A 24,163-nucleotide genomic window follows, 5' to 3' on the forward strand; every position below is an offset into this window, starting at 1 on the left:
ATCTGAAACATACTTGCTGATTGAGTGATGGAGACGGGTAATCTCATGAAACTTAAGGGGCATCTAGATGAGCAAATGAATCACCAAGACATAGAAAACTACAGACCAAGTGCTGGTGAATGGGATTAGTGTGATGGTTGTTATGAATATGATGGATAAACAGATTGATTTTGCGATCTAGTGGCCTAGCACTTTGGTGGAAGACTGGAACTTGCTTGAGAAGATGATAGAGAAAGAAATTCATCAGGTTTAAAAGGTACATTGAAAGAGTGCTTAAAGATCTGTACCCTACAGGGCACCAGTCAAGAGTTAGGAAGTGGAAGTGAGTTCAGTCGCTCAGTTTTTCTTATCTACCTGCTCACTATGGATCAAGTAGACTCCTTTGCAATCAGTTCCTATAATGCAGTATTTTACAGAAAAATAAACCTAGAGTATAAATATTAGAACTGTAAAATATATCCTGTATATCTAAGTAAAGGCATCCATTAGTCTTGCGAGACCATGGATTTGTGCCTGGAAAGTCTTCATTCTCTAGGGCGCAGACTTGGGCAAGGTTGTATGGAGCAGTTGCCCATGCTGTAAGTCTCCCCTCTCTACGACACCAATGTTGTCCAAGGGAAGGGCATTAGGACCCATACAGCTTGGCACCAGTGTCGTCGTAGAGCAATGTGTGATTAAGTGCCTTGCTCAAGGACACAACACGTTGCCTTGGCTGGGGCTCAAACTCACGACCTTCAGGTCGCTAGTCCAATGCCTTAACCACTTGGCCACGTGCCCTAAAGGAATTAAAATTCATATTCAAAAGCGTCTTTGGCCTAGGCAGTTGTTAAGCATTAATTATTGCTTAGAGTGTTAAAATCACAGTAATACTTTGTCTAAAAAATATACTATTTTGAGATTTTTAAAAAGCAGTCAGAATATCTACAAATAGTTAAAATTCTCCCCATTTCTCTGATTCTAAAATTGATACGGAGAATGTTGCAATATTCCACCTAGTGGAAGAGCAAGGAATTGCCACAATACTGACTGAATTACCACATTTGATGAACAAGTATGTATTCTAAATAGATTTGCTCCATCCTCACAAAGATAAATGATCATTTTACCATTATTCTCATAGTAAATTCTAGCTGATTATGTTGCACACTATGTTTATTCCTATGGTGGGTTCAGACATGTCCATAAATGTTGTGATCCAATAGTACACTGTATGTGATTCACTAGATTTTCAGAACAACCAAACTGATTCTTCTGTTACTTCAATGGATTTGTTGATTTATGTCTTTTTTTCTTGTATCCATAGATGGCAGTATCGTGATCCTAATCATGAACTTGAACTGTGGCACTGGGGTAGAATTGGTACATACAGCAATGGTGGTTACATTATCGAATTAGGAAAAAATAAAGGAGAGAGTGCAAAGATGATTAAATATCTTAAATCAAAACTTTGGCTTGACCATGGTAGTAGAGCTGTCTTCATCGATTTTACCGTCTACAATGCAAATGTTAACTTGTTTTGCACTGTCAGGTTTGTGAAATTTATTTCCCTCATTTAATTTTCATTTACATATGTCATTGGACCCACTTTACGTTTAATTCAATTGCAGCCAGTTTTAATGAGTTTCACAGTACTGGTAGTTTTCTGAGAATTCCTGAAATGTCGTTGTGGCACCTTCCCAATTGTTCTTTAATGATGGACTCCTCTTGGGAATCTGGGGTGAATTGCTGCTTTTCACTGGTTTCCCGACAACTGAGCTGAGAAACTTGTCCCAGATCTAAGTGGAGTAAGGTTTAGCAAGTCTATCAATTTCAATGGAGAGCAATAACTATGACAAAGGGAGGTCCATTTAAGGATTTTTACAATTTTAATTATTGGTACAAACTTAAATCTATTTTAAACTTAAATATTGTCTAATGCTTAAGATATTTAAGGGTTTTATTTTCCTTTTAAATTTCTTAATTATAAGATTTTTATGTTATGTTAAATTTCTGATAGTTTTTGAATGTTTATGAATATCATAGCCATTCAAATTGTGTGACAGCTTTGAAAATTGGTTGTCAATGCATTTCCATGAGTAAAGATTGGCACCAGCTGACAGGATTGATGGCTTCACCAATCATCTTGGGCTTGGCTTCAAATTACCAAGGTGCCACTGAAATATTCTCTCCAGGTAAGTGGGAACCTGTTGGTATAGTGAATATTGGCAGCTCCTGGCTCTGAGGAAATTCCAGGACATTGTTTTTGACCGTTTTTGCTCCCTTCCTGCTGATTATTCTGTGGATGTAGCTCCATTCAAACTCTTAATTATTAATTACACCTAATTGACTGTCTTTACAGAACTCAAGATCAATTTACAAATAGTTAACTAAATTTAATATATAATAAGAATGAACCTTAACATTAGGTAGCAAGAATGCACAAGACTCAATGAAAATATTTACATGCCAAAATATAAATCCAAGTTTCAAATAAAGTTTCTGCTTTTGGTACATTCAGATTAACTATTTTTTTTTGCAAACTAGGCTCTTAGTGGAATTCCCTGCATCTGGTGGAGCCATCACTTCATCTGAATTTTACGCAGTCAAACTTCTACGATACGTTTCTAAATTTGACTTATTTTTGGCTGCCTGTGAAATTATATTTTGTTTATTTATCTTCAACTATATCATCCAAGAAGGCATAGAGCTGTACTCCTGTAGGTTCTCATACTTCAAGAATTTTTGGAATTGCTTGGACTTTACAATTGTTCTGGTCAGTATTGTTCTTTGATATGAAAAGAAAATAGTTCTTAAATTCATAAAGCAATTTATTCTACAGATGGTGGAATGACCCTGACATATTGGGAAGTTGCTCCCTTGCTGCAAAATACACTGCCTATGACCTACTCTTGCAGTCACAGTATTTATTTAGCTTTCCAGCTGATGATGGGGATAGAGTAATGGGAATGCCATTGAACATCAAGTTTAGGTGCTTAGACACTCTTTTATTGAAGATGTTGTGCTATTTATCAACCCACATCTCAGTATTGTCTCTGTCTTACTGCATAATTTCATGAACTGTTTTATTAAAGAGTTGCAAATGAAATTGAATGTTTTGGTGTCATCAATGAACATCATCTCTTCTGACCTGAAGGTGGAAGAAAGGTTATCAATAAAGCAGCTGAAGATGGTTGAGCACTGTCATGGCAAACTCCTGATCTGATGTTTGAACTCTGACTATCACAACCACCTTCCTTTGTGCAAGGTGTGTCAGCAGCCTTTGAAATGCTTTCCCTTTGATGCCCATTCATACCCTATGATCCCTGGTCAGAAGATGTACTTCTAGTCTCTTTCCAATCAAGTGCCATTATAATAAAAAGCTTGACTAGCTCAGCTATCTACCATTCATCTAATTGACTGTGATATTGTACCATTAATTTTCTTACTTCTGAAAATGGTTTGTAATCAGTTCTAAGTATTACTCAGGGCAAGTAAAAGATGTCTGTCAACACAGATAAAAGTTGCTGGTGAACGCAGCAGGCCAGGCAGCATCTCTAGGAAGAGGTACAGTCGACGTTTCTCTCTCTCCTTTTTCTCCCTCTGTCCCTCTCACTATACCCTTTGCCCATCCTCTGGGCTTCCCCCCTCCCCCTTTTCTTTCTCCCTAGGCCTCCTGTCCCATGATCCTCTCATATCCCTTTTGCCAATCAACTGTCCAGCTCTTGGCTCCATCCCTTCCCTTCCTGTCTTCTCCTATCATTTCGGATCTCCCCCTCCCCCTCCCACTTTCAAATCACTTACTAGCTCTTCTTTCAGTTAGTCATGACGAAGGGTCCCGGCCCAAAACATCAACTGTACCTCTTCCTAGAGATGCTGCCTGGCCTGCTGCATTCACCAGCAACTTTTATGTGTGTTGCTTTAAATTCCAGCATCTGCAGACTTCCTCGTGTTTGCGTTTTTAAAAGATGTCTATCACCATCTTACTTCTCAAAGTAGCCTTATTTTATTTTGTCTAGGAAATTATGATAGCTTTATACTTCTAAAAGTAATTAATTTGAAACTATCTTCACTTTTGATTTAATTACACCTTTTTCTTCTTCAGTTTTCTTTACTAGCCATCTTTTACAACATCTTTCGTACGATAAAAGTAAACTTATTATTAAAGCAACTTCTGAAGAATTCTGACTCATACGCAAACTTCTACTTTTTGGCTTACTGGCAGAACCGGTATAACATCATAATTGCCTTCACTGTTTTCATTGCATGGATAAAGGTATTTCTATATACATTATCTTCCAAAGGATTTACAAATGGACATTTGAATAGTGCTGTCTATAGATAGTCCCTTATCTAAATGGTAAGCTTATTTAACATCCTGTACCCTGGCCAGTCCTCAGTCTACTGCTTTCTTAGAAAACCCAAAGTTCAGTTAAAGGTATGTAACATGCTTATGAATTTCAAGCTGTGGAAGCAATTACTAGCTTCATTTGAATGCAGTTTTTAACATTGTAACAAACTCAAAGTACTAATTTCGTGAACTCAGACTATCTCAAAGCACACTACAACCAATAACTTCACCCTAGGGTTCTGAAAGATGTAGCAGTAGAAGCATTAGTAATGATCTTTCAAAAATCATTGGACTCTGGCATGGTGCCAGAGGACTGGAAATTTGCAAATGCCACTCCACTCCTTAAGAAAGGAGGAAGGCAGTAGAAAGGACCAGTTGGCCAGACCTCAATGGTTGGGATAATGTTGGAGTCAATTGTTAATGATGAGGTTATGGAGTACTTGGTGACACAGTCAAAGTCAGCATGGTTTCCTTAAGGGAAAATCTTGCCTGATGAACCTGTTGGAATTCTTTGAGGAGATTACAAGTATGGTAGATAAAAGGGCTGTTTTATGTTTGGAGTTTCAGAAGGTCTTTAACAAGGTGCTACACATGAAGCTACTTACCAAGTTAAGAGCCCATGGCATTACAGGAAAGTTACTGGCAAGGTTAGAGCATTGGCTGATTGGTAGGAGGCAGCGAGTGGGAATAAAACTCCAACTGGTTGGCTGCCAGTGACTAGTGGTGTTTCGCAAGGGTCAGTGTTGGGACCACTTCTTTTTATGCTGTATATCAATAATTTAGATGATGGAATAGATGGCTTTGTTATCAAGTTCGCAGATGATTCGTAGACTGTTAGAGGGGCAGGTAGTGTTGAGGAAACAGAAAGGCTGCAGAAGGACTTGGACAGATTAGGTGAATGGGCAAATGAAATACAACTTTGGAAAATGCATAGTCATGCACTTTGGTAGTAGAAATAATTGTGCAGATTATTTTTAAATGGAAAGAAAATCCAAAAATCTGAGACGCAAAGGGGTTTGGCAGTCCCTGTGCAGAACACCCTAAAGTTAACTTGAAGGTTGTCAGTGGTGAGTAAGGCAAATACAATTTTAGCATTCATTTCAAGAGGTCTTGAATACAAGAGTGGGGATATGATGATGAGGCTTTATAAGGCGTTCGTGAGGCCTCATCTTGAGTATTGTGAATAGTTTTGGGCTCCTCATCTAAGAAAAGATGTGCTGGCATTGGAGAGGGTTCAGAAGAGGTTCACAAGGATGATTCCAAGAATGAAAGGGTCATCATAAGAGGAACGTTTGATGGCTCTGGGTCTGTACTCGATAGAATTTAAAAGGATGAGGGGAGATCTCATTGAAAGCTTTCAAATGTTGAAAGGCCTAAACAGAGTAGATGTGGAAAGAATGTTTTCCATGGTGAAGGAGTCCAGGACAAGAGGGCACAGCCTCAGGATAGAAGGCCATTCATTTAAAACAGAGATATGAGGAAATGTCTTTAGCCAGATGGTGGGTGTATTTGTGGAATTTGTTACCACAGGCATCTGTGGAGGCCAGGTTATTGGGTGTATTTAAGGCAGAGCTTGATAAGTTCTTGATTGGGCATGGTATCAAAGCTTAGGGGAGAAGGCCAGGGAGTGGGGTTGAGCAGGGGAAAATACGATCAGCCATGATTGAATGATAGAGCAGACCTGATGGGCCAAATGGCCTAATTCTGCTCCTATGTCTTATAGTCTTATGATCTTAATAAAGTAGTTTTCAAGTATAGTCACTGCTGTATTAAAAGAGAACATATCCAGGTTATTTGCTGTTTACAGATATTACTATGGGATACCCCATGCAAAAAGGCTGAAAATACCTTGGTTAATTCCTTAATTTATGAGGAGTATTCTGGTGATGCATCACCCCAGTATTGCATTTATGTATCAGTTGAAATTATGTGTTTGCATTTCTAGAAAAAAACTTAAGTCTAGAAAAGAGCTTTCCAATTCAAAACTAAGAACATTGCCACTCTGATGAGACTGGCTAGTTTAACGACCATTTTAGGTATGAAAGCATGGTAGTTAAGTTATTGGATCGGCAGCCAGAGGTGTAGATCCAGAGCAACACATACAAAATACAAGAGGAACTCAGCAGGTCAGGCAACATCTATGGAGCTGCCTAACTTGTTGAGTTCCTCCAGCATTTTGTGTGTGTTGCTCAAGATTTCCAGCATCTCCAGAATCTCTTATGTTAATGATGTAGATCCAGAGTTGTGTTTGCATCCCATTATGGCAACCAGGGATTGTAAGTTTAAAGTAATTTAATGAAACTGGAAGTTAAAGTGTGTACCTTAGCAACAGTAAGTAAAGGCATCCGTTAGTCTTGCGAGACCACGGATCTGTGCCTGGAAAGTCTTCACTCGTTGTATGGAAGACCAGCAGTTGCCCATGCTGCAAGTCTCCCCTCTCCACGACACCAATGTTGTCCAAGGGAAGGGCATTAGGACCCATACAGCTTGGCACCAGTGTCGTCACAGAGCAATGTGTGATTAAGTGCCTTGCTCAAGGACACAACACGTTGCCTTGGCTGGGGCTCGAACTCACGACCTTCAGGTCACTAATCCAATGCCTTAACCACTTGGCCATGTGCCCACACAGTAACCATATAACAATAAGATTGCTGTAAAAATCCAAGATGTTCTGCATGTAAGAGTCTGGACTATACATGACTCCAGACCCATCATTACTGAAATTTATTATTCAGCCTTAATTCCTCAGTTCAAGACAATTAGGAATGAACAATAAATCATTGTGATGCCGGTGGCATCCACAACGTGCAGCAAGGTGACATCGGAAAAAACTATCACAGATGACTTTCACACTTGTGACATAGTGGGAAGTTGCTCAGACGAACTCCACGTTACCTAGATGTACAATTATTTTCCATTAATACAATACAAAGCAAAGCTTCTTAACTTCCATAAGCAGCTAAATTTAATAAAAATAGTATTTAATGGTAATAAACATTATTTTATAGACATATCTTTATAAATATTTTCTTCAGAGGAGAATAAATTAAATTGAAGATGCCACATTTGGAAGTTAAAATTTGTTTTATTTTCTAGATTTTCAAATATATTAGTTTCAATGTGACTATGACACAACTATCAACAACCCTGTCTCGCTGTGCCAATGCCATTGTTGGATTTGCCGTTATGTTTTTTATTGTGTTTTTTGGGTATGCTCAATTAGGCTACCTTATTTTTGGGACCCAGGTGGAAAGTTTTCACACTTTTGGCAATTGCATGTATGTATTAAAATTTCATTGCATAAACATTGCAAAGAATAGTTAGAGAACCAAGCTTTTAAATTCTGTTTTCGATTTTCTTTACCTTAGTGGTCAATAGTTTTTTTATTGATTAGTAAAACTATAATGTGTTTGTGTCACTGTGGTCCAGCCATTGATTTTTAACATTGGAAGAGAAAAGTAGATAATGAAAAAGTATATGACAAGTTCTTTAAGCTTCCTGTTCAGCTCCAGTGAAAATTTTTCACACATTTGGCAACTTTCCTTTTCACATAATGATGTGTAACTGTATATTTACAGTACTTCAGCATTTTATGCCATTAGAATTTTTCTTTTTAATGTCATGGGTTTTATTAAATCGTCAGCCACCAACCTACATGAGGTGAAGAGGTGAAATAGATTTACAGGGATTTACAAGGATGAGATTTACAAGGATGATGCCTTATGGGAATAGGTTGGCCTTTTCTCCTAGGAGCAATGGAGGATGAGAGGTGACCTGACAGAGATGTATAAGATGAGAGGCAGTTATCATGTGGATATCCAGAGGCTTTTTCCCAGGCTGAAATGGCTAACACAAGGGGGCATAGTTTTAAGGTGCTTGGAAGTAGGTACAAGGAGGAAGTCAGAGGTAAGTTTTTTACACGGAGTTGTGGGTGTGCGGAATTCACTGCCAGCAACAGTGGTAGAGACGGATACAATAGAGTCTTTTAAGAGCCTCTTAGATAGATACATGGAGCTTAGAAAAATAGAAGGTTATGCAGTAGGGTAACTCTAGGCAGTTTTTGGAGTAGGTTACATGCTCGGCACAACATTGTGGGCCAAATGTGCTGTAGATTTCTATGATTCTATAATTTTATAACATACAAGCTGCAGTGATCCAAAGTATTTATGAAAATCAGAAAATAATTCTCCATAATTTGATGTGAGAGAATGAAAGGTATATTGTAAACAATAATGTCCATGCTTTAACAAAAATGCTGTGAGAATTTGATCTCTACCCATAGATATACACACACAGAGTACATATTGATGAACAAAGAAAGATACTGGGACTTTTATTCAAAAATGTAAAAAAGTACCTTTGGAAAACACTGTTGGAATTCTTTGAGGAGATTACACATAGGATAGATAAAGGGGATGCAGTGGATGCAGTGGATGTTGACTATCAGAAGGCCTTTGACAATGTGCCAGACATGAGGCTGCTCCTATGCCTTTTGGTCTATGGACTCACAATACATTAAGTTAGATAAATCCCCAGGGTCATACTGAGTGCATCCTTAGACTTTGTGGGAGGCTGGGGGAGAAATTGTGGAAGCCTGTGGAGAGGTATTTGCTTCATCATTAGCCACTGGTGATGTTCCTGAAGACTGGAAGGTGCTAATGTTGTTCCATTGTTTAAAAAGGATAGCAAGGATAAGCCAATGAACTACAGGCTATTCAGCCTGACATCTGTAGTGGGGAGGTTACTGGGGGGGTTTCTGAGGGACAGGATTGGCCAGTATTTGGATAGCCAGAGTCTAATTAGAAGGTGTAAATGTAGCTTTGTGCATGAAAATTCATACTTTATGAACCTTTGAGTTTTTTTGAAGAGGTACCAAAATGTGCATGAAGGTAGAACAGTGCACAAAATTTTGACTTCAGCAAGGCCTTCAACAAGATCACATATACAGTCGTAGAACACTACAACACAGAATCTGACCTTTTGGTCCATCTAGTTTGTACTAGGCTAGTTTCAAAATTAGCTCAGAAGGAGGAAGCAGAGGGTGGTGGTTATAGGTTATTTCTCTGAATGGAAGCCATTAACTATTAGTTGGTGCTGAGGTGCTGGTTGTTCATTATTATAGAAATTATTTGGATGTAACTGCACAAAGCGGATGAAACAAAATTAGGAGCTGTTGTTGATAGAGTAGAAGGTTATTGTAGGGTATGGATCTTGATCAGAAACAGAAATGGTCTGAGGAGTGGCAAATGGATTTCAAAGCAACACACACAAAATGTTGGCAGAACCCAGCAGGTCAGGCAGCATCTATAGAAATGAATAAACAATCGACATTTCGGGCTGAGACCCTTCTTCAGGACTGGAAAGGAAGGGGGGAGCACACCAGACTGAAAAGGTAGGGGAGGGGAAGGAGGATAACTAGAAGGTGATGGGTGAAACCAGGTGAGTGGGAAAGGTAAAGGGCTGAAGAGGAAGGAATCCGATAGGAGAGAACAGTTGACCATGGGACAAAGGGAAGAAAAAGAGGCACTGGGGGAAGTGACAGGCAGGTGAGAAGAGATCAGAGGCCAGAGTGGGGAATAGAAGAAGAGGGAAGGGGAAAAAGTTTTACTGGAAAGATAAATTGATGTTCATGCCATCAGGTTGGCAGCTACCCAGAAAAAATATGAAGTGTAGCTCCTCCACCCTGAGCATGACCTCCTCATGGCACAAGAGGAAGCCTTGGACCGACATGTCAGAATGGGACTGGGAATAGGAATTAAAATGGTTGGCCACCACGAAATTCCACTTTTGGCAAATCAAGCGGAGGTGCTCAACAAAGCAGTCCTCCAATTTACAACTGGTTTCACCAATGTAGAGGAGATCACATCAGGAGCACTGGATAATATAAATGACACCAACAGATTTGCAGGTGAAGAGTTGCCTCACTTCAAAGGACTGTTGGGGCCTTGAACAGAGGTGAGGGAGGAAGTGAATGGGCAGGTGTAGCACCAGCCGCTTACAGGGATAAGTGTCAGGATGGAGATTATTGGAGAGGGATGAATGGACAAGAGAAACACGGAGGGTAAAGTCCCTGCGGAAAGTGGAGAATGGGCGGGGGGGAGATAAAGATGTATTTGGTAGTAGGATCCATTTAAAGATGGCAGAAGTTGCAGAGAATGATGTGTTGGATGTGGAGGCTTGTGGTGTGGTAGGTGAGGACAAGAGAAACTTTATCCCTGTTAAAGCGGCAAGAAGGTGGGGTGAGTGCAGATATCTGGGAAATGGAGGAGATGCATGTGAGGACAGTGTAAAAGGTGGAGGAAGGAAAACCCCATTCTTTAAAGAAGGGGGGCATTATTTCCATATACCTACTTCCTGTCAACACCCAGCAAACAGAAGAAGAGCTATCCTTCATCTGATGAGGATCCCAGAATTTGGTTACTTATTGAGATTATTTAATTACTTTTGGCAGAAAAAAGTAAATGTATAGAGTAATCCTTTTAAAGCTACTGGAATAAGAAATTCCTCCTGCACAATACTTTGAGAGCAGTGTCAAGATATGCTAAGGAGTGGCCTCTGTCCTTTCCATCAGGAAATCCACAGAACCAACAAAACAGACTGATCAGTTCTATCCTTGCAAAAATTGGCAGCAGTAACAAAACAATTGAAACTACAATACACCAAGCAGTAAGCCAAAAATCAGTAAAGATTTGTTACATCTGGAAACATAATTTCTGGGAACTATTTGCTCTTAAGCAACCAAAGAAGACTATCTGCACACAATCAAACTAATCAAAATTCAGTAAATCTTGGCAAAGCAGTGATAGAGTTTTCGGATGACTCTGCCATAGCTGGATGCATCAGCAAGGGAGATGAGGCTGAGTACAGGGCTACGGTAGGAAACTTTGTCACATGGTGTGAGCAGAATTATCTGCAGCTTAATGTGAAAAAGGCTAAGGAGCTGGTGGTAGACCTGAGGAGAGCTAAGGTACCGGTGACCCCTGTTTCCATCCAGAGGGTCAGTGTGGACATGGTGGAGGATTACAAATACCTGGGGATACGAATTGACAATAAACTGGACTGGTCAAAGAACACTGAGGCTGTCTACAAGAAGGGTCAGAGCCATCTCTATTTCTTAAGGAGACTGAGGTCCTTTAACATCTGCCGGACGATGCTGAGGATGTTCTACGAGTCTGTGGTGGCCAGTGCTATCATGTTTGCTGTTGTGTGCTGGGACAGCAGGCTGAGGATAGCAGACACCAACAGAATCCTTTTTAAATCTTTTTATTGAATAAGTATACAAAAAGGTAAACCATATAAACATTAATACAATGTTAAAATATAATAAAATTCCAGAAGGTATCAATACCAAAAAAAATACTACAATGTAATTTAAACATAAAAAACCAAGATAACATAATAGTATACTAAATTTTATATATATATCAATGGAAAAAAAAAGAAAAAAAAAAACCCCAAAAAAAAACCCACCGTGCAACTAACTAAAAGCAAAGCAAAGCAATGGGCTAACTTGAAACCAAACAGAGTTAAACTTAAAATCACGTCCTACACCAACAGAATCAACAAACTCATCCTAAGGCCAGTGATGTTGTGGGGATGGAACTGGACTCTCTCACGGTGGTGTCTGAAAAGAGGATGCTGTCTAAGTTGCATGCTGTCTAAGTTGCATGCTATCTTGGTCAATGTTTCTCATCCACTACATAATGTACTGGGTGGGCACAGGAGTACATTCAGCCAGAGACTCATTCCACCAAGATGCAGCACTGAGCATCATAGGAAGTCATTCCTACCTGTGGCCATCAAACTTTACAACTCCTCCCTTGGAGGGTCAGGCACCCTGAGCCAATAGGCTGGTCCTGGACTTATTTCATAATTTACATATTACTATTTATCTATTTATGGTTCTATTACTATTTATTATTTATGGTGCAACTGTAACGAAAACCAATTTCCCCTGGGATCAATAAAGTATGACTATGACTATGAGAATGGTTACATGAACTAAATAGTAGAGACTTTACAGTCAGTAGTATTACATTTTGAAGCTCATGTACTAAACCAATGCTCCTTCTAACAGTAGGTTGTTGTAAGACTATAATTTGCATTTTTGTTTATTAGGAGTAAGTTTTGAATTTTTAAAAAATATATGTTTCAGTTTTACACAGTTCAGGATTATTCTTGGAGATTTTAATTTTAGTGAGATTGAAGAAGCAAACCACATCCTTGGGCCTATTTACTTCATCACATTTGTATTCTGCTTATTCTTTGTTTTGTTGGTAAGTACTACAATATCAGTGATTGAAGTCTATAATATATATATAGTTAATCCTGAATAATGTACTGATTTTATATTGAATGTGGTTTATTACTACTATGGATATGCATTCACAAGCAACAAAATAGCACTGAGCTTTCAACATTATCTATTTATCTCTTGTGTGAAATCATGTAACTGAAGTGCTGTTATACACTCTGCAGATGTAAAATGTCTACATTGTTGAATAATTAAGTACTGAGAGTGATTTTCATACTGTAATTGTTGTTTTGTAACTCCAAAACATAAAACCAACTGAAAGAAATAACATGTAGCCTGTAGGTTCATGTTTTAGTTTCATTTTACTTCTAGCAAGGTGTGCACATATGACGTGGTAGCATCATGTCGTATGCCAGTTACGCACTTTTGTATCTATCCAACAATGAATTATTTAAATACACAAAGAATTCTTAATCAAACAATATATTTACAATATACCGAAATATTAAAGACACAACAGTAATCTACTCCTTAGACTGGACTCACAGATGCATCTACAATCTGTTTTGGCATAGAGTGTAAGGTATCGACTATATTCACTTGAAACTGATGGGATATAACTCTTTCCAGTTGATGGATAGATCTCATTAATATAGAGTCACAGAGCAATACAGCATTGAACCAGTCCTTTTGGTTCAACCACTCCACACCGACCACAATGCCAAAAGCTAGTCTAAGTTTCCTGTGTTCAGCCCAAACTCCTCTAAACCCTGCCGTTCTACCAATCTTCATATCATCTGCAAACTTGGCAACAAAGCTATCTATTCCATCATCTAAACCACTGATATATAGCATAAAAAGGAGCGTTCCCAACACTGACCTCTGCAGAACACCACTAACCATTGGCAGCCAACCAGAAAAGGATCATTTTATTCCCACTCACTGCCTCCTACCAATCAGCCTATACTCTAACCATGCCAGTAACTTTCCGGTAATACCACAAGTTCTTAACTTGGTAAGCAGCCCACGTGTGGCACCTTGTCAAAGGCTTTCTGAAAGTCCAAATATACAACATCCACAGCATCCCCTTTATCTATCCTACTTGTAATCTCCTCAAAGAATTCCAACAGGTTCGTCAGGCAGGATTTTCCCTGCAGAATACAATGATGACTTTGTCCTATCTTTTCCTGTGTCACAAGGGAGGGAACGTCGACTCAGACCATGAGAGGCCTGCGCCGGGCATTTTCATGCCTTACAAGGCGCAGATTGGAAGTCTGTGTGGGGCGCCACTCCTTGCACAGACTCTAGAGCAATGTGTGGTTAAGTGCCTTGCTCAAGGACACAAACACGCTGCCACAGCTGAGGCTCGAACTAGTGACCTTCAGACCACTAGACGAATGCCTTAACCACTTGGCCACGTGCCCAACACCAAGTCACAAAGTACTCCATAACCTCATCCTTAACAATTGAATCCAACATCTTCCCAACCGCTGAGGTCAGGCTAACTGGTCCTTTCTGCTGCCTCTTTCCTTTCTTAAAGAGTGGAGTGACATTTGCAATTTGCCAATCCTCCTGAACCATGCCAGAGTCCAATGATTCTTGAAAGATCATTACTAATGTCTCCACAATCTCTACAACCTCTTTCAGAACCCTAGGCTGCAGTTCATCTGGTCCGGGTGACTTATGTACCTTTAGGTCTTTCAGCTTTTTGAGCATCTTCTCCCTTGTAATAGTAACTGCACTCACTTCTCTTCCCTCACACCTTTCAACACCTGGCATACTGCTAGTATCTTCCTCACTGCTTGTTTAGTTTATCTGCCATCTCCTTGTCCCCCATTATTATTTCTCTGGCTTCATTTTCTAGCAGTCCTATATTGACTCTCATCTCTCTTTTATTTTTTATATACTTGAAAAGTCTTTTTCTCTCCACCTTGATATTGTTTGCTAGCTTGCTTTCATATTTCATCTTTTCCCTCCTAGTGATTCTTTTAGTTGCTTTCCATAGGTTTTTAAAAGTTTCCCACTCCTTTATCTTCCTGCTCATTTTTGCTTTGTTGTATGCCCTCACTTTTGCTTTTACATTATAACTTTGATTTCCCTTGCCAACCACAGTTGTATTACTTTGCCAGTTGAGTATTTCTTTGTTTTTGGAGTACATTTGTCCTGCATCTTTCTCATTTTTCCCAGAAATTCAAGCCATTTCTGCTCTGTTGTCATCCTTGTCAGCATCTCCTTCCAATTTACTTTGGTCAATTCCTCTCTCATATCTCTATAATTTCATTTACTCCACTGAAATGCCACTACATCAGACTTCACTTTCTCCCTATCAAATTTCATGCTGAACTCAATCATATTGTGATCACTGTCTCCTAAGTGTTCCTTTAACTTAGGCTCCCTAATTGCCTGTTTCATTACAAAACATCCAATCCAGCATAGCTGATATCCTAGTAGGCACAACGACAATCTGCTCTAAAAAGCCATCTCGTAGGTATTCAACAAATTCACTCTCTTGAGAGCTATTACCAACCTGGTTTTCCCAATCTATCTGCATGTTAAAATCTCCCATGAATATCATAACATTGCCCTTTTGACACACCTTTTCTATTTTCTATTGTAACCTGTAGTCCACATCCCAGCTCAGTATTGATAGATCTGGTCCTAGGGTTGAGGTTCTGAACTGGAAGAAGGCCAAATTTGAAGAAATGAGAAAGGATCTAAAAAGCGTGGATTGGGACAGGTTGTTCTCTGGCAAAGATGTGATTGGTAGGTGGGAAGCTTTCAAAGGGGAAATTTTGAGAGTGCAGAGTTTGTATCTTCCTGTCAGGATTAAAGGCAAATTGAATAGGAAGAAGGAACCTTGGTTCTCAAGGAATATTGCAACTCTGATAAAGAAGAAGAGGGAGTTGTATGAAATATATAGGAAACAGGGGGTAAATCAGGTGCTTGAGGAGTATAAGAAGTGCAAGAAAATACTTAAGAAAGAAATCAGGAGGGCTAAAAGAAGACATGAGGTTGCTTTGGCAGTCAAAGTGAAGGATAATCCAAAGAGCTTTTACAAGTATATTAAGAGCAAAAGGATTGTAAGGGATAAAATTGGCCCTCTTGAAGATCAGAGTGGTTGGCTTTGTGCGGAACCAAAGGAAATGGGGGCGATCTTAAATAGGTTTTTTGCGTCTGTATTTACTAAGGAAGCTGGCATGAAATCTATGGAATTGAGGGAATCAAGTAGTGAGACCATGGAAATTGTACAGATTGAAAAGGAGGAGGTGCTTGCTGTCTTGAGGAAAATTAAAGTGGATAAATCCCCGGGACCTGACAGGGTGTTCCCTCGGACCTTGAAGGAGACTAGTGTTGAAATTGCAGGGGCCCTGGCAGAAATATTTAAAATGTCGCCGTCTACGGGTGAAGTGCCGGAGGATTGGAGAGTGGCTCATGTTGTTCCATTGTTTAAAAAAGGATCGAAAAGTAATCCGGGAAATTATAGGCCGGTGAGTTTAACGTCAGTATTAGGTAAGTTATTGGAGGGAGTACTAAGCGACAGAATCTACAAGCATTTGGATAACAGGGGCTTATTAGGGAGAGTCAACATGGCTTTGTGCATGGTAGGTCATGTTTGACCAATCTGTTGGAGTTTTTCGAGGAGGTTACCAGGAAAGTGGATGAAGGGAAGGCAGTGGATATTGTCTACATGGACTTCAGTAAGGCCTTTGACAAGGTCCCGCATGGGAGGTTAGTTAGGAAAATTCAGTCGCTAGGTATACATGGAGAGGTGGTAAATTGGATTAGACATTGGCTCGATGGAAGAAGCCAGAGACTGGTGGTAGAGGATTGCTTCTCTGAGTGGAGGCCTTTGACTAGTGGTGTGCCACAGGGATCAGTGCTGGGTCCATTGTTATTTGTCATCTATATCAATGAACTGGATGATAATGTGGTAAACTGGATCAGCAAGTTTGCTGATGATACAAAGATTGGAGGTGTAGTAGACAGTGAGGAAGGTTTTCAGAGCCTGCAGAGGGACTTGGACTAGCTGGAAAAATGGGCTGAAAAATGGCAGATAGAGTTTAATACTGACAAGTGTGAGGTATTGCACGTTGGAAGGACAAACCAACGTAGAACATACAGGGTTAATGGTAAGGCACTGAGGAGTGCAGTGGAACAGAGGGATCTGGGAATACAGATACAAAATTCCCTAAAAGTATCGTCACAGGTAGATAGGGTTGTAAAGAGAGCTTTTGGTACATTGGCCTTTATTAATCGAGGTATTGAGTATAAGAGCTGGAATGTTATGATGAGGTTGTATAAGGCACTGGTGAGGCCGAATCTGGAGTATTGTGTTCAGTTTTGGTCAGCAAATTACAGGAAGGATATAAATAAGGTTGAAAGAGGGCAGAGAAGGTTTACAAGGACGTTGCCGGGACTTGAGAAACTCAGTTACAGAGAAAGGTTGAATAGGTTAGGACTTTATTCCCTGGAGCGTAGAAGAATGAGGGGAGATTTGATAGAGGTATATAAAATTATGATGGGTATAGATAGAGTGAATGCAAGCAGGCTTTTTCCACTGAGGCAAGGGGAGAAAAAAACCAGAGGACATGGGTTAAGGGTGAGGGGGGGGAAGTTTAAAGGGAACATTAGGGGGGGCTTCTTCACACAGAGAGTGGTGGGAGTATGGAATGAGCTGCCAGACGAGGTGGTAAATGCGGGTTCTTTTTTAACATTTAAGAATAAGTTGGACACATACATGGATGGGAGGTGTATGGAGGGATATGGTCCGTGTGCAGGTCAGTGGGACTAGGCAGAAAATGGTTCGGCACAGCCAAGAAGGGCCAAAGGGCCTGTTTCTGTGCTGTAGTTTCTATGGTTCTATGGTTCTACTGTTTGGAGGCTTGTATATAACTGCCATCGGGTCCTTTTACCCTTGCAGCTTCTTAACTCAACCCACAAGGATTCAAAATCTTCCAATCTAATGTCACATCTTCCTAATGATTTGATGCTATTCGTTGCCAGCAGAACTGTGACAGTCTCTCTGCCTACCTTCTTATCCCTCCAATACAGCGTGTAACCTTTGACATTCAGCTCCCAACTACAACCATCTTTCAGCTACGATTCAGTGATGGCCACAACATCATACCTGACAATCTGTAAAAGTGCAATAAGATCATCCACCTTATTTCTTATACTCTGTGCATTGAGATATAACACTTTGAGTACTGGATTTGTTATCCTTTTTGATTCTGCATCCCTAATGCATTGATACTCACTTTGCTGCTTGCAATTTTGTCCTGTCATCTACCTGCATTTCCTGATACTCTGACTATCTTTGCTTTTTCACCATCCGCCCTATCCTGAGTTCCTTCACTCCAGTTCCCATCCCCCTGCCAAATTCGTTTAAACCCTCCCCAACAGCTCTAACAAACCTACCCACAAGAATATTGTTCCCCTCGAGTTCAGGTGCAACACTTCCCTTTTGTCCTCCCCCAGAAGAGATCCCAATGATCCAAGAACCTGAAGCCCTGACCTCTGCACCAGCTTCTCAGCCATACATTTATCTTCCAAATCATCCTGTTTCTACCCTCACAGGCGCGTGACACAGGTAGCAATCCAGAAATTACGACCCTGGAGGTCCTGCTTCTCAGTTTTCTGCCTAGCTCTCTAAATTCTCTCTTCAGAACCTTCCTATGTCATTGGTACCAATATGTACCAAGACATCTCTGGCTGCTTTCCCTCTCCCTCTAAAATGCTGTTACCAAGGGAGAGTTACCATGCTGTACCTCTAAAGTCCTATTGGCGCCTGATTAGTTCCAAGGGTTTAGATGGGGCAGAGTTTGTTAAGTGTGTCCAGGATGGATTCCTGTCACAGTATGTGGATAGGCCGACCAGGGGGAATGCCATACTAGATCTAGTACTAGGTAATGAACCGGGTCAGGGCACAGATCTCTCAGTGGGTGAGCATCTGGGGGACAGTGACCACCGCTCCCTGGCCTTTATAGTTATCATGGAAAAGGATAGAATCAAAGAGGAGAGGAAAATTTTTAATTGGGGAAAGGCAAATTATGAGGCTATAAGGCTAGAACTTGCGGGTGTGAATTGGGATGATGTTTTTGCAAGGAAATATACTATGGACATGTGGTCTATGTTTAGAGATCTCTTGTGGGATGTAAGGGATAAATTTGTCCCGGTGAGGAAGATAAAGAATGGTAGGTTGAAGGAACCATGGGTGACAAGTGAGGTGGAAAATCTAGTCAGGTGGAAGAAGGCAGCATACATGAGGTTTAGGAAGCAAGGATCAGATGGGTCTATTGAGGAATATAGAGAAGCAAGAAAGGAGCTTAAGAAGGGGCTAAGAAGAGCAAGAAGGGGGCATGAGAAGGCCTTGGCGAGTAGGGTAAAGGAAAACCCCAAGGCATTCTTCAATTATGTGAAGAAAAAAAGGATGACAGGAGTGAAGGTAGGACCGATTAGAGATAAAGGTGGGAAGATGTGCCTGGAGGCTGTGGAAGTGAGCGAGGTCCTCAATGAATACTTCTCTTCGGTATTCACCAATGAGAGGGAACTTGATGATGGTGAGGACAACGTGAGTGAGGTTGATGTTCTGGAGCATGTTGATATTAAGGGAGAGGAGGTGTTGGAGTTGTTAAAATACATTAGGACAGATAAGTCCCCGGGGCCTGACGGAATATTCCCCAGGCTGCTCCACGAGGCGAGAGAAGAGATTGCTGAGCCTCTGGCTAGGATCTTTATGTCCTCGTTGTCCACGGGAATGGTACCGGAGGATTGGAGGGAGGCGAATGTTGTTCCCTTGTTCAAAAAAGGTAGTAGGGATAGTCCGGGTAATTATAGACCAGTGAGCCTTACGTCTGTGGTGGGAAAGCTGTTGGAAAAGATTCTTAGAGATAGGATCTATAGGCATTTAGAGAATCATGGTCTGATCAGGGACAGTCAGCATAGCTTTGTGAAGGGCAGATCGTGTCTAACAAGCCTGATAGAGTTCTTTGAGGAGGTGACCAGGCATATAGATGAGGGTAGTGCAGTGGATGTGATCTATATGGACTTTAGTAAGGCATTTGACAAGGTTCCACATGGTAGGCTTATTCAGAAAGTTAGAAGGCATGGGATCCAGGGAAGTTTGGCCAGGTGGATTCAGAATTGGTTTGCCTGCAGAAGGCAGAGGGTGGTGGTGGAGGGAGTACATTCAGATTGGAGGATTGTGACTAGTGGTGTCCCACAAGGATCTGTTCTGGGACCTCTACTTTTCCTGATTTTTATTAACGACCTGGATGTGGGGGTAGAAGGGTGGGTTGGCAAGTTTGCAGACGACACAAAGGTTGGTAGTGTTGTAGATAGTGTAGAGGATTGTCAAAGATTGCAGAGAGACATTGATAGGATGCAGAAGTGGGTTGAGAAGTGGCAGATGAAGTTCAACCCGGAGAAGTGTGAGGTGGTACACTTTGGAAGGACAAACTCCAAGGCAGAGTACAAAGTAAATGGCAGGATACTTGGTAGTGTGGAGGAGCAGAGGGATCTTGGGGTACATGTCCACAGATCCCTGAAAGTTGCCTCACAGGTAGATAGGGTAGTTAAGAAAGCTTATGGGGTGTTAGCTTTCATAAGTCGAGGGATAGAGTTTAAGAGTCGCGATGTAATGATGCAGCTCTATAAAACTCTGGTTAGGACACACTTGGAGTACTGTGTCCAGTTCTGGTCACCTCACTATAGGAAGGATGTGGAAGCATTGGAAAGGGTACAGAGGAGATTTACCAGGATGCTGCCTGGTTTAGAAAGTATGCATTATGATCAGAGATTAAGGGAGCTAGGGCTTTAGTCTTTGGAGAGAAGGAGGATGAGAGGAGACATGATAGAGGTGTACAAGATAATAAGAGGAATAGATAGAGTGGATAACCAGTGCCTCTTCCCCAGGGCACCACTGCTCAATACAAGAGGACATGGCTTTAAGGTAAGGCGGGGCGAAGTTCAAGGGGGATATTAGAGGAAGGTTTTTTACTCAGAGAGTGGTTGGTGCATGGAATGCACTTGCCTGAGTCAGTAGTGGAGGCAGATACACTAGTGAAGTTTAAGAGACTACTGGACAGGTATATGGAGGAATCTAAAGTGGGGGCTTATATGGGAGGCAGGGTTTGAGGGTCAGCACAACATTGTGGGCCGAAAGGCCTCTACTGTGCTGTACTATTCTATCCATCTATTCTATCTATCTATGCTGGTTTGACTTTCCAAAACGCATCACCTCACACTTATCTCTACTGAAGTCCATCAGCTATTTCTTGGCCCACTTCCCTAACTGATTAAAATGCACTTCTTCAATAGCCACCTTCATTATCAATTTAAGGTATCCATTAGTCTTGCGAGACCATGGATCTGTGCCTGGAAAGTCTTCACTCTCCAGGGCGCAGGCCTGGGCAAAGTTGTATGGAAGACCGGCAGTTGCCCATGCTCCCCTCTCCACGACACCAATGTTGTCCAAGGGAAGGCAAGGGCCGATACAGCTTGGCACCGGTGTCGTCGCTGGTATCATTATCAATTATATCATTTTCAATACTACTTTCAAATTTTGTCTCATCTGCAAACTTGCTGATCAAGCCTTGACATTCACTTGCAAATCATTTATACAAATAAAAACTAACAAGGAAGTGACTTCTAAGCAATAGGAACTACAAGCATTTGGATTGACAAAGTCTGATTATGAGAAGTCAGAATGGCTTTGTGCTAATATCAGGCTGATCAGCCTGTAGTTGCCTGCCTATCCTTCTTAGGACAATGGAATGACATTAGCCACCTTTCCATATTCAGGAACCTCATTAGTGGCTAATGATAAAGAAAATATCTCTGCAAGGGCCTTTATAATTTCTTCTCTGGTCTCCACAAAATGCAAGGGTGCACTTTGTCAGGTTGTGTTAATTTATCCACCTCAATAGACTGCAAGGTTGCAAGTACCTCTTCCCTGGTTGTATGAACGTTCTCCCAAACATCGCCACTTGTTTCCTTTATCTTTTGAGCAACCATGATTTCTCTCTCAGTAAACATTGACACATAGACATTCAAAATTCCACCTATCTCCTGTGGCTTTACTGTGGGGTCTTACTCTCTCCCTTGCCACCCTTTTACTCTTAATATAGCTTTTATACACCCATTTGCTCTTGGTATTTTCCTTAAACTTCAAGAATTTCATTCCTTCCTGATCTCCTGAACTAAACATATGCTTCATCCTTTTTCTTAATCAGAGCCTTAAAATCTCCCATCAGCCAGGGTTCCCTAAATTTGCCAGATTTACCTTCACCCTAATAGGAAAATGCTGGTATGCCTGCCCTGAAAAAAATTAAATTTTCTTTTCGAGAAGATTCTGCAAGACCATCTCTCATTGATCCCCCTCTGTGATCTCTGCTTCTCTCCTACTCTTCGACCATGTGTTCATCCAGACTTCTTCTTCTGCCCTCCCCCACCCACCCACCTTCCCCCTCACTTGGCTTCACCTATCATCTGCCAACTTGTCCTCCTTCCCCTCCCCATTTTTTTTTGATGACTTCTCCTTTCTTTTCCAGTCCTGATGAAATGTCTTGACCTGAAAAGTCGTCTGTTTATTGTCCTCCATAGATGCTGCTTGAACTGCTGAGTTCCTCCAGTATTTTCTGTGTGTTGCTCAGGAATATGCTGGACTCTTCCCCACCCCTACCCGCAAGAATATTGTATCATTGCTCAGAGACATCCTTAACCCTGGCACCCACATAAGAAGGATAAAGTATGAATCAGGCTTGAAAGTGAGCAAAACAAAAGTGGAATTTTTTAAAGACTTCTGTCCCAAACACCAAATCACTTCCAACCACATTGATTTGCCTTCATTCTTCACGATGGTTACATTGTAGATTTCCAAATATTTTGCCTTGTGTGAGGAAATGCAAATACACAAGAAGGTTTGGAAACTACTTTGTTTCTCATATTATAGGATTATATGCAATATGATACAAGTTTTTAAAAATTATGCAACTGAGTTTTGGATTGTTGTGCAGTCAAAAATGGTAACCATTTCAAGTGCAGCTGATTTTGCATCGAAAAATAAGGAAAATGGAGGTGGAAGGAAAGTGAAAATGTAGTCAGAATTATTTGCTCCCACATGGATATGCTGGGAAATTCAAAGTGGTCTGTATTGATATTAAAACGGTGACATTATTTCAAATTTGTTGAGCATGCTAAACTTGAAAGTTACAGACCTCAGAGAGTTTTTCTGAGAACCTTGAGCTGCAGCTGCTTTTGGATTGTCCCACTAGAGGGCCTCCAGTACAAATACAACACTATGCAATGTGCACAGCAGGGCAGGCTCTTCATGTGCGAATTAAACAATATCAAAGAATGAACAGAGAGCAGAAGTAAAAGAGAATTACCTTGGGTGGGAGGATAATGGTGGAAGAAAATGATGAGAGGATTGACAAGAAGAGAGGACCTCATGGTCAATGGACGCATGGCGAGTAGTCAGGCAGATTATAAGGATGTTTAAAGAGTTGAGAAGGGATCAAGTAAATGCTGGAAGCCAAGTAGGGGGTGGAGGATGCTAAAGTCATTGGCAGCAAGGGAGCAGTGGAAGTGAGTAATAGCAATGAAAATTTAAAGAAAATACCTGATCAGAAAAAGAGGCAATATCAGTATTGGTTAATACTGCTTCAGTTTTCCAGTGGGTTCCGTGTGCAGGTAGAACAATGTGTAAATGATGGCAATCAAGTGCTTCATTGCACACACCTCAAGAAGTGTCAGCAGCAATATTTGTCCAGTAAACTCTATTCCAGACTAAAAATTGCTATCCAAGCCCAAAAGTTTATGCATCCCTGATCTAGGCAGACTGTTGAAAGAGTAGAGATGCAGCCACTAAATTTCAAAACCAGGAAGTGTAAAGTGCTCCATTAAAAAGACAAGGAGAGGTCATTGAACAAAATAGCATAATTTTAAAGCCAGTTAAGGAAAGATAAACATCCGGTGAGTTTTTCCGACACCTAAAAAAGTACGTAGCATGATGGGTTAAGTAGGCTGCTAAAAACATGACATATTCTTGAATTTAATCAGAAAGGAATAGAAAACTATTCAGCTAGAACTGTTCACATTTACACTTTAGGGGTCAAGGCCTTAGAGAGAGTGCATTAGAGGATGACTGGTACCAGGGATGAGAGAATTCGGTTACGTAGAAAGACTGGTGAAGTTAGGTTTGTAGGCTGAAGGGAGAGTTGAGAGGTGTGTTAAGAATCATGACTACATCTAGGTGCAAAATATTTAGTAAGTAGAATAAATAAATTTAAGTTGATTGGCAAAAATTCCAGAGACAGAAGGACTTTTTTATGCATCAAACATATTTGGGATTTCGAATGAACAGCCTGGTGGAGGTCAGCAAGCAGATTCAATAGCTGGATATTTATTCAAGATTTTAAAAATAGTGGAACAGGGAAAGACTGGAGTCTTGAGTTAGCTGGATAGCTCTCTCAAAGAGCTTGCTAAATTACTTATGACTAAATGAACTCCTTATATTCCATACAATTCCATGCTGCAATATTTTTATAAGGTGCTCAAGGGAAATATGGAAAGTGGCTAAT

General features: G+C 40.7%; 1 protein-coding gene across 1 annotated transcript in view; it reads left to right on the top strand.

Moving 5' to 3' along the window:
• LOC134349896 (polycystin-2-like protein 2) overlaps positions 1–24,163 on the top strand; it is a 54,506-nt gene that overhangs the window by 20,484 nt on the left and 9,859 nt on the right. The window contains exons 4-8 of the mRNA XM_063054858.1: positions 1,304–1,528; positions 2,524–2,752; positions 4,082–4,252; positions 7,424–7,605; positions 12,483–12,603. Of these exons, the coding sequence (XP_062910928.1) occupies positions 1,304–1,528; positions 2,524–2,752; positions 4,082–4,252; positions 7,424–7,605; positions 12,483–12,603 (928 nt within the window). The remainder of the gene's footprint in view (positions 1–1,303; positions 1,529–2,523; positions 2,753–4,081; positions 4,253–7,423; positions 7,606–12,482; positions 12,604–24,163) is intronic.

This window comes from Mobula hypostoma, chromosome 7 (assembly GCF_963921235.1).
Source record: "Mobula hypostoma chromosome 7, sMobHyp1.1, whole genome shotgun sequence".
NCBI classification, from domain to species: Eukaryota; Metazoa; Chordata; class Chondrichthyes; order Myliobatiformes; family Myliobatidae; genus Mobula; species Mobula hypostoma.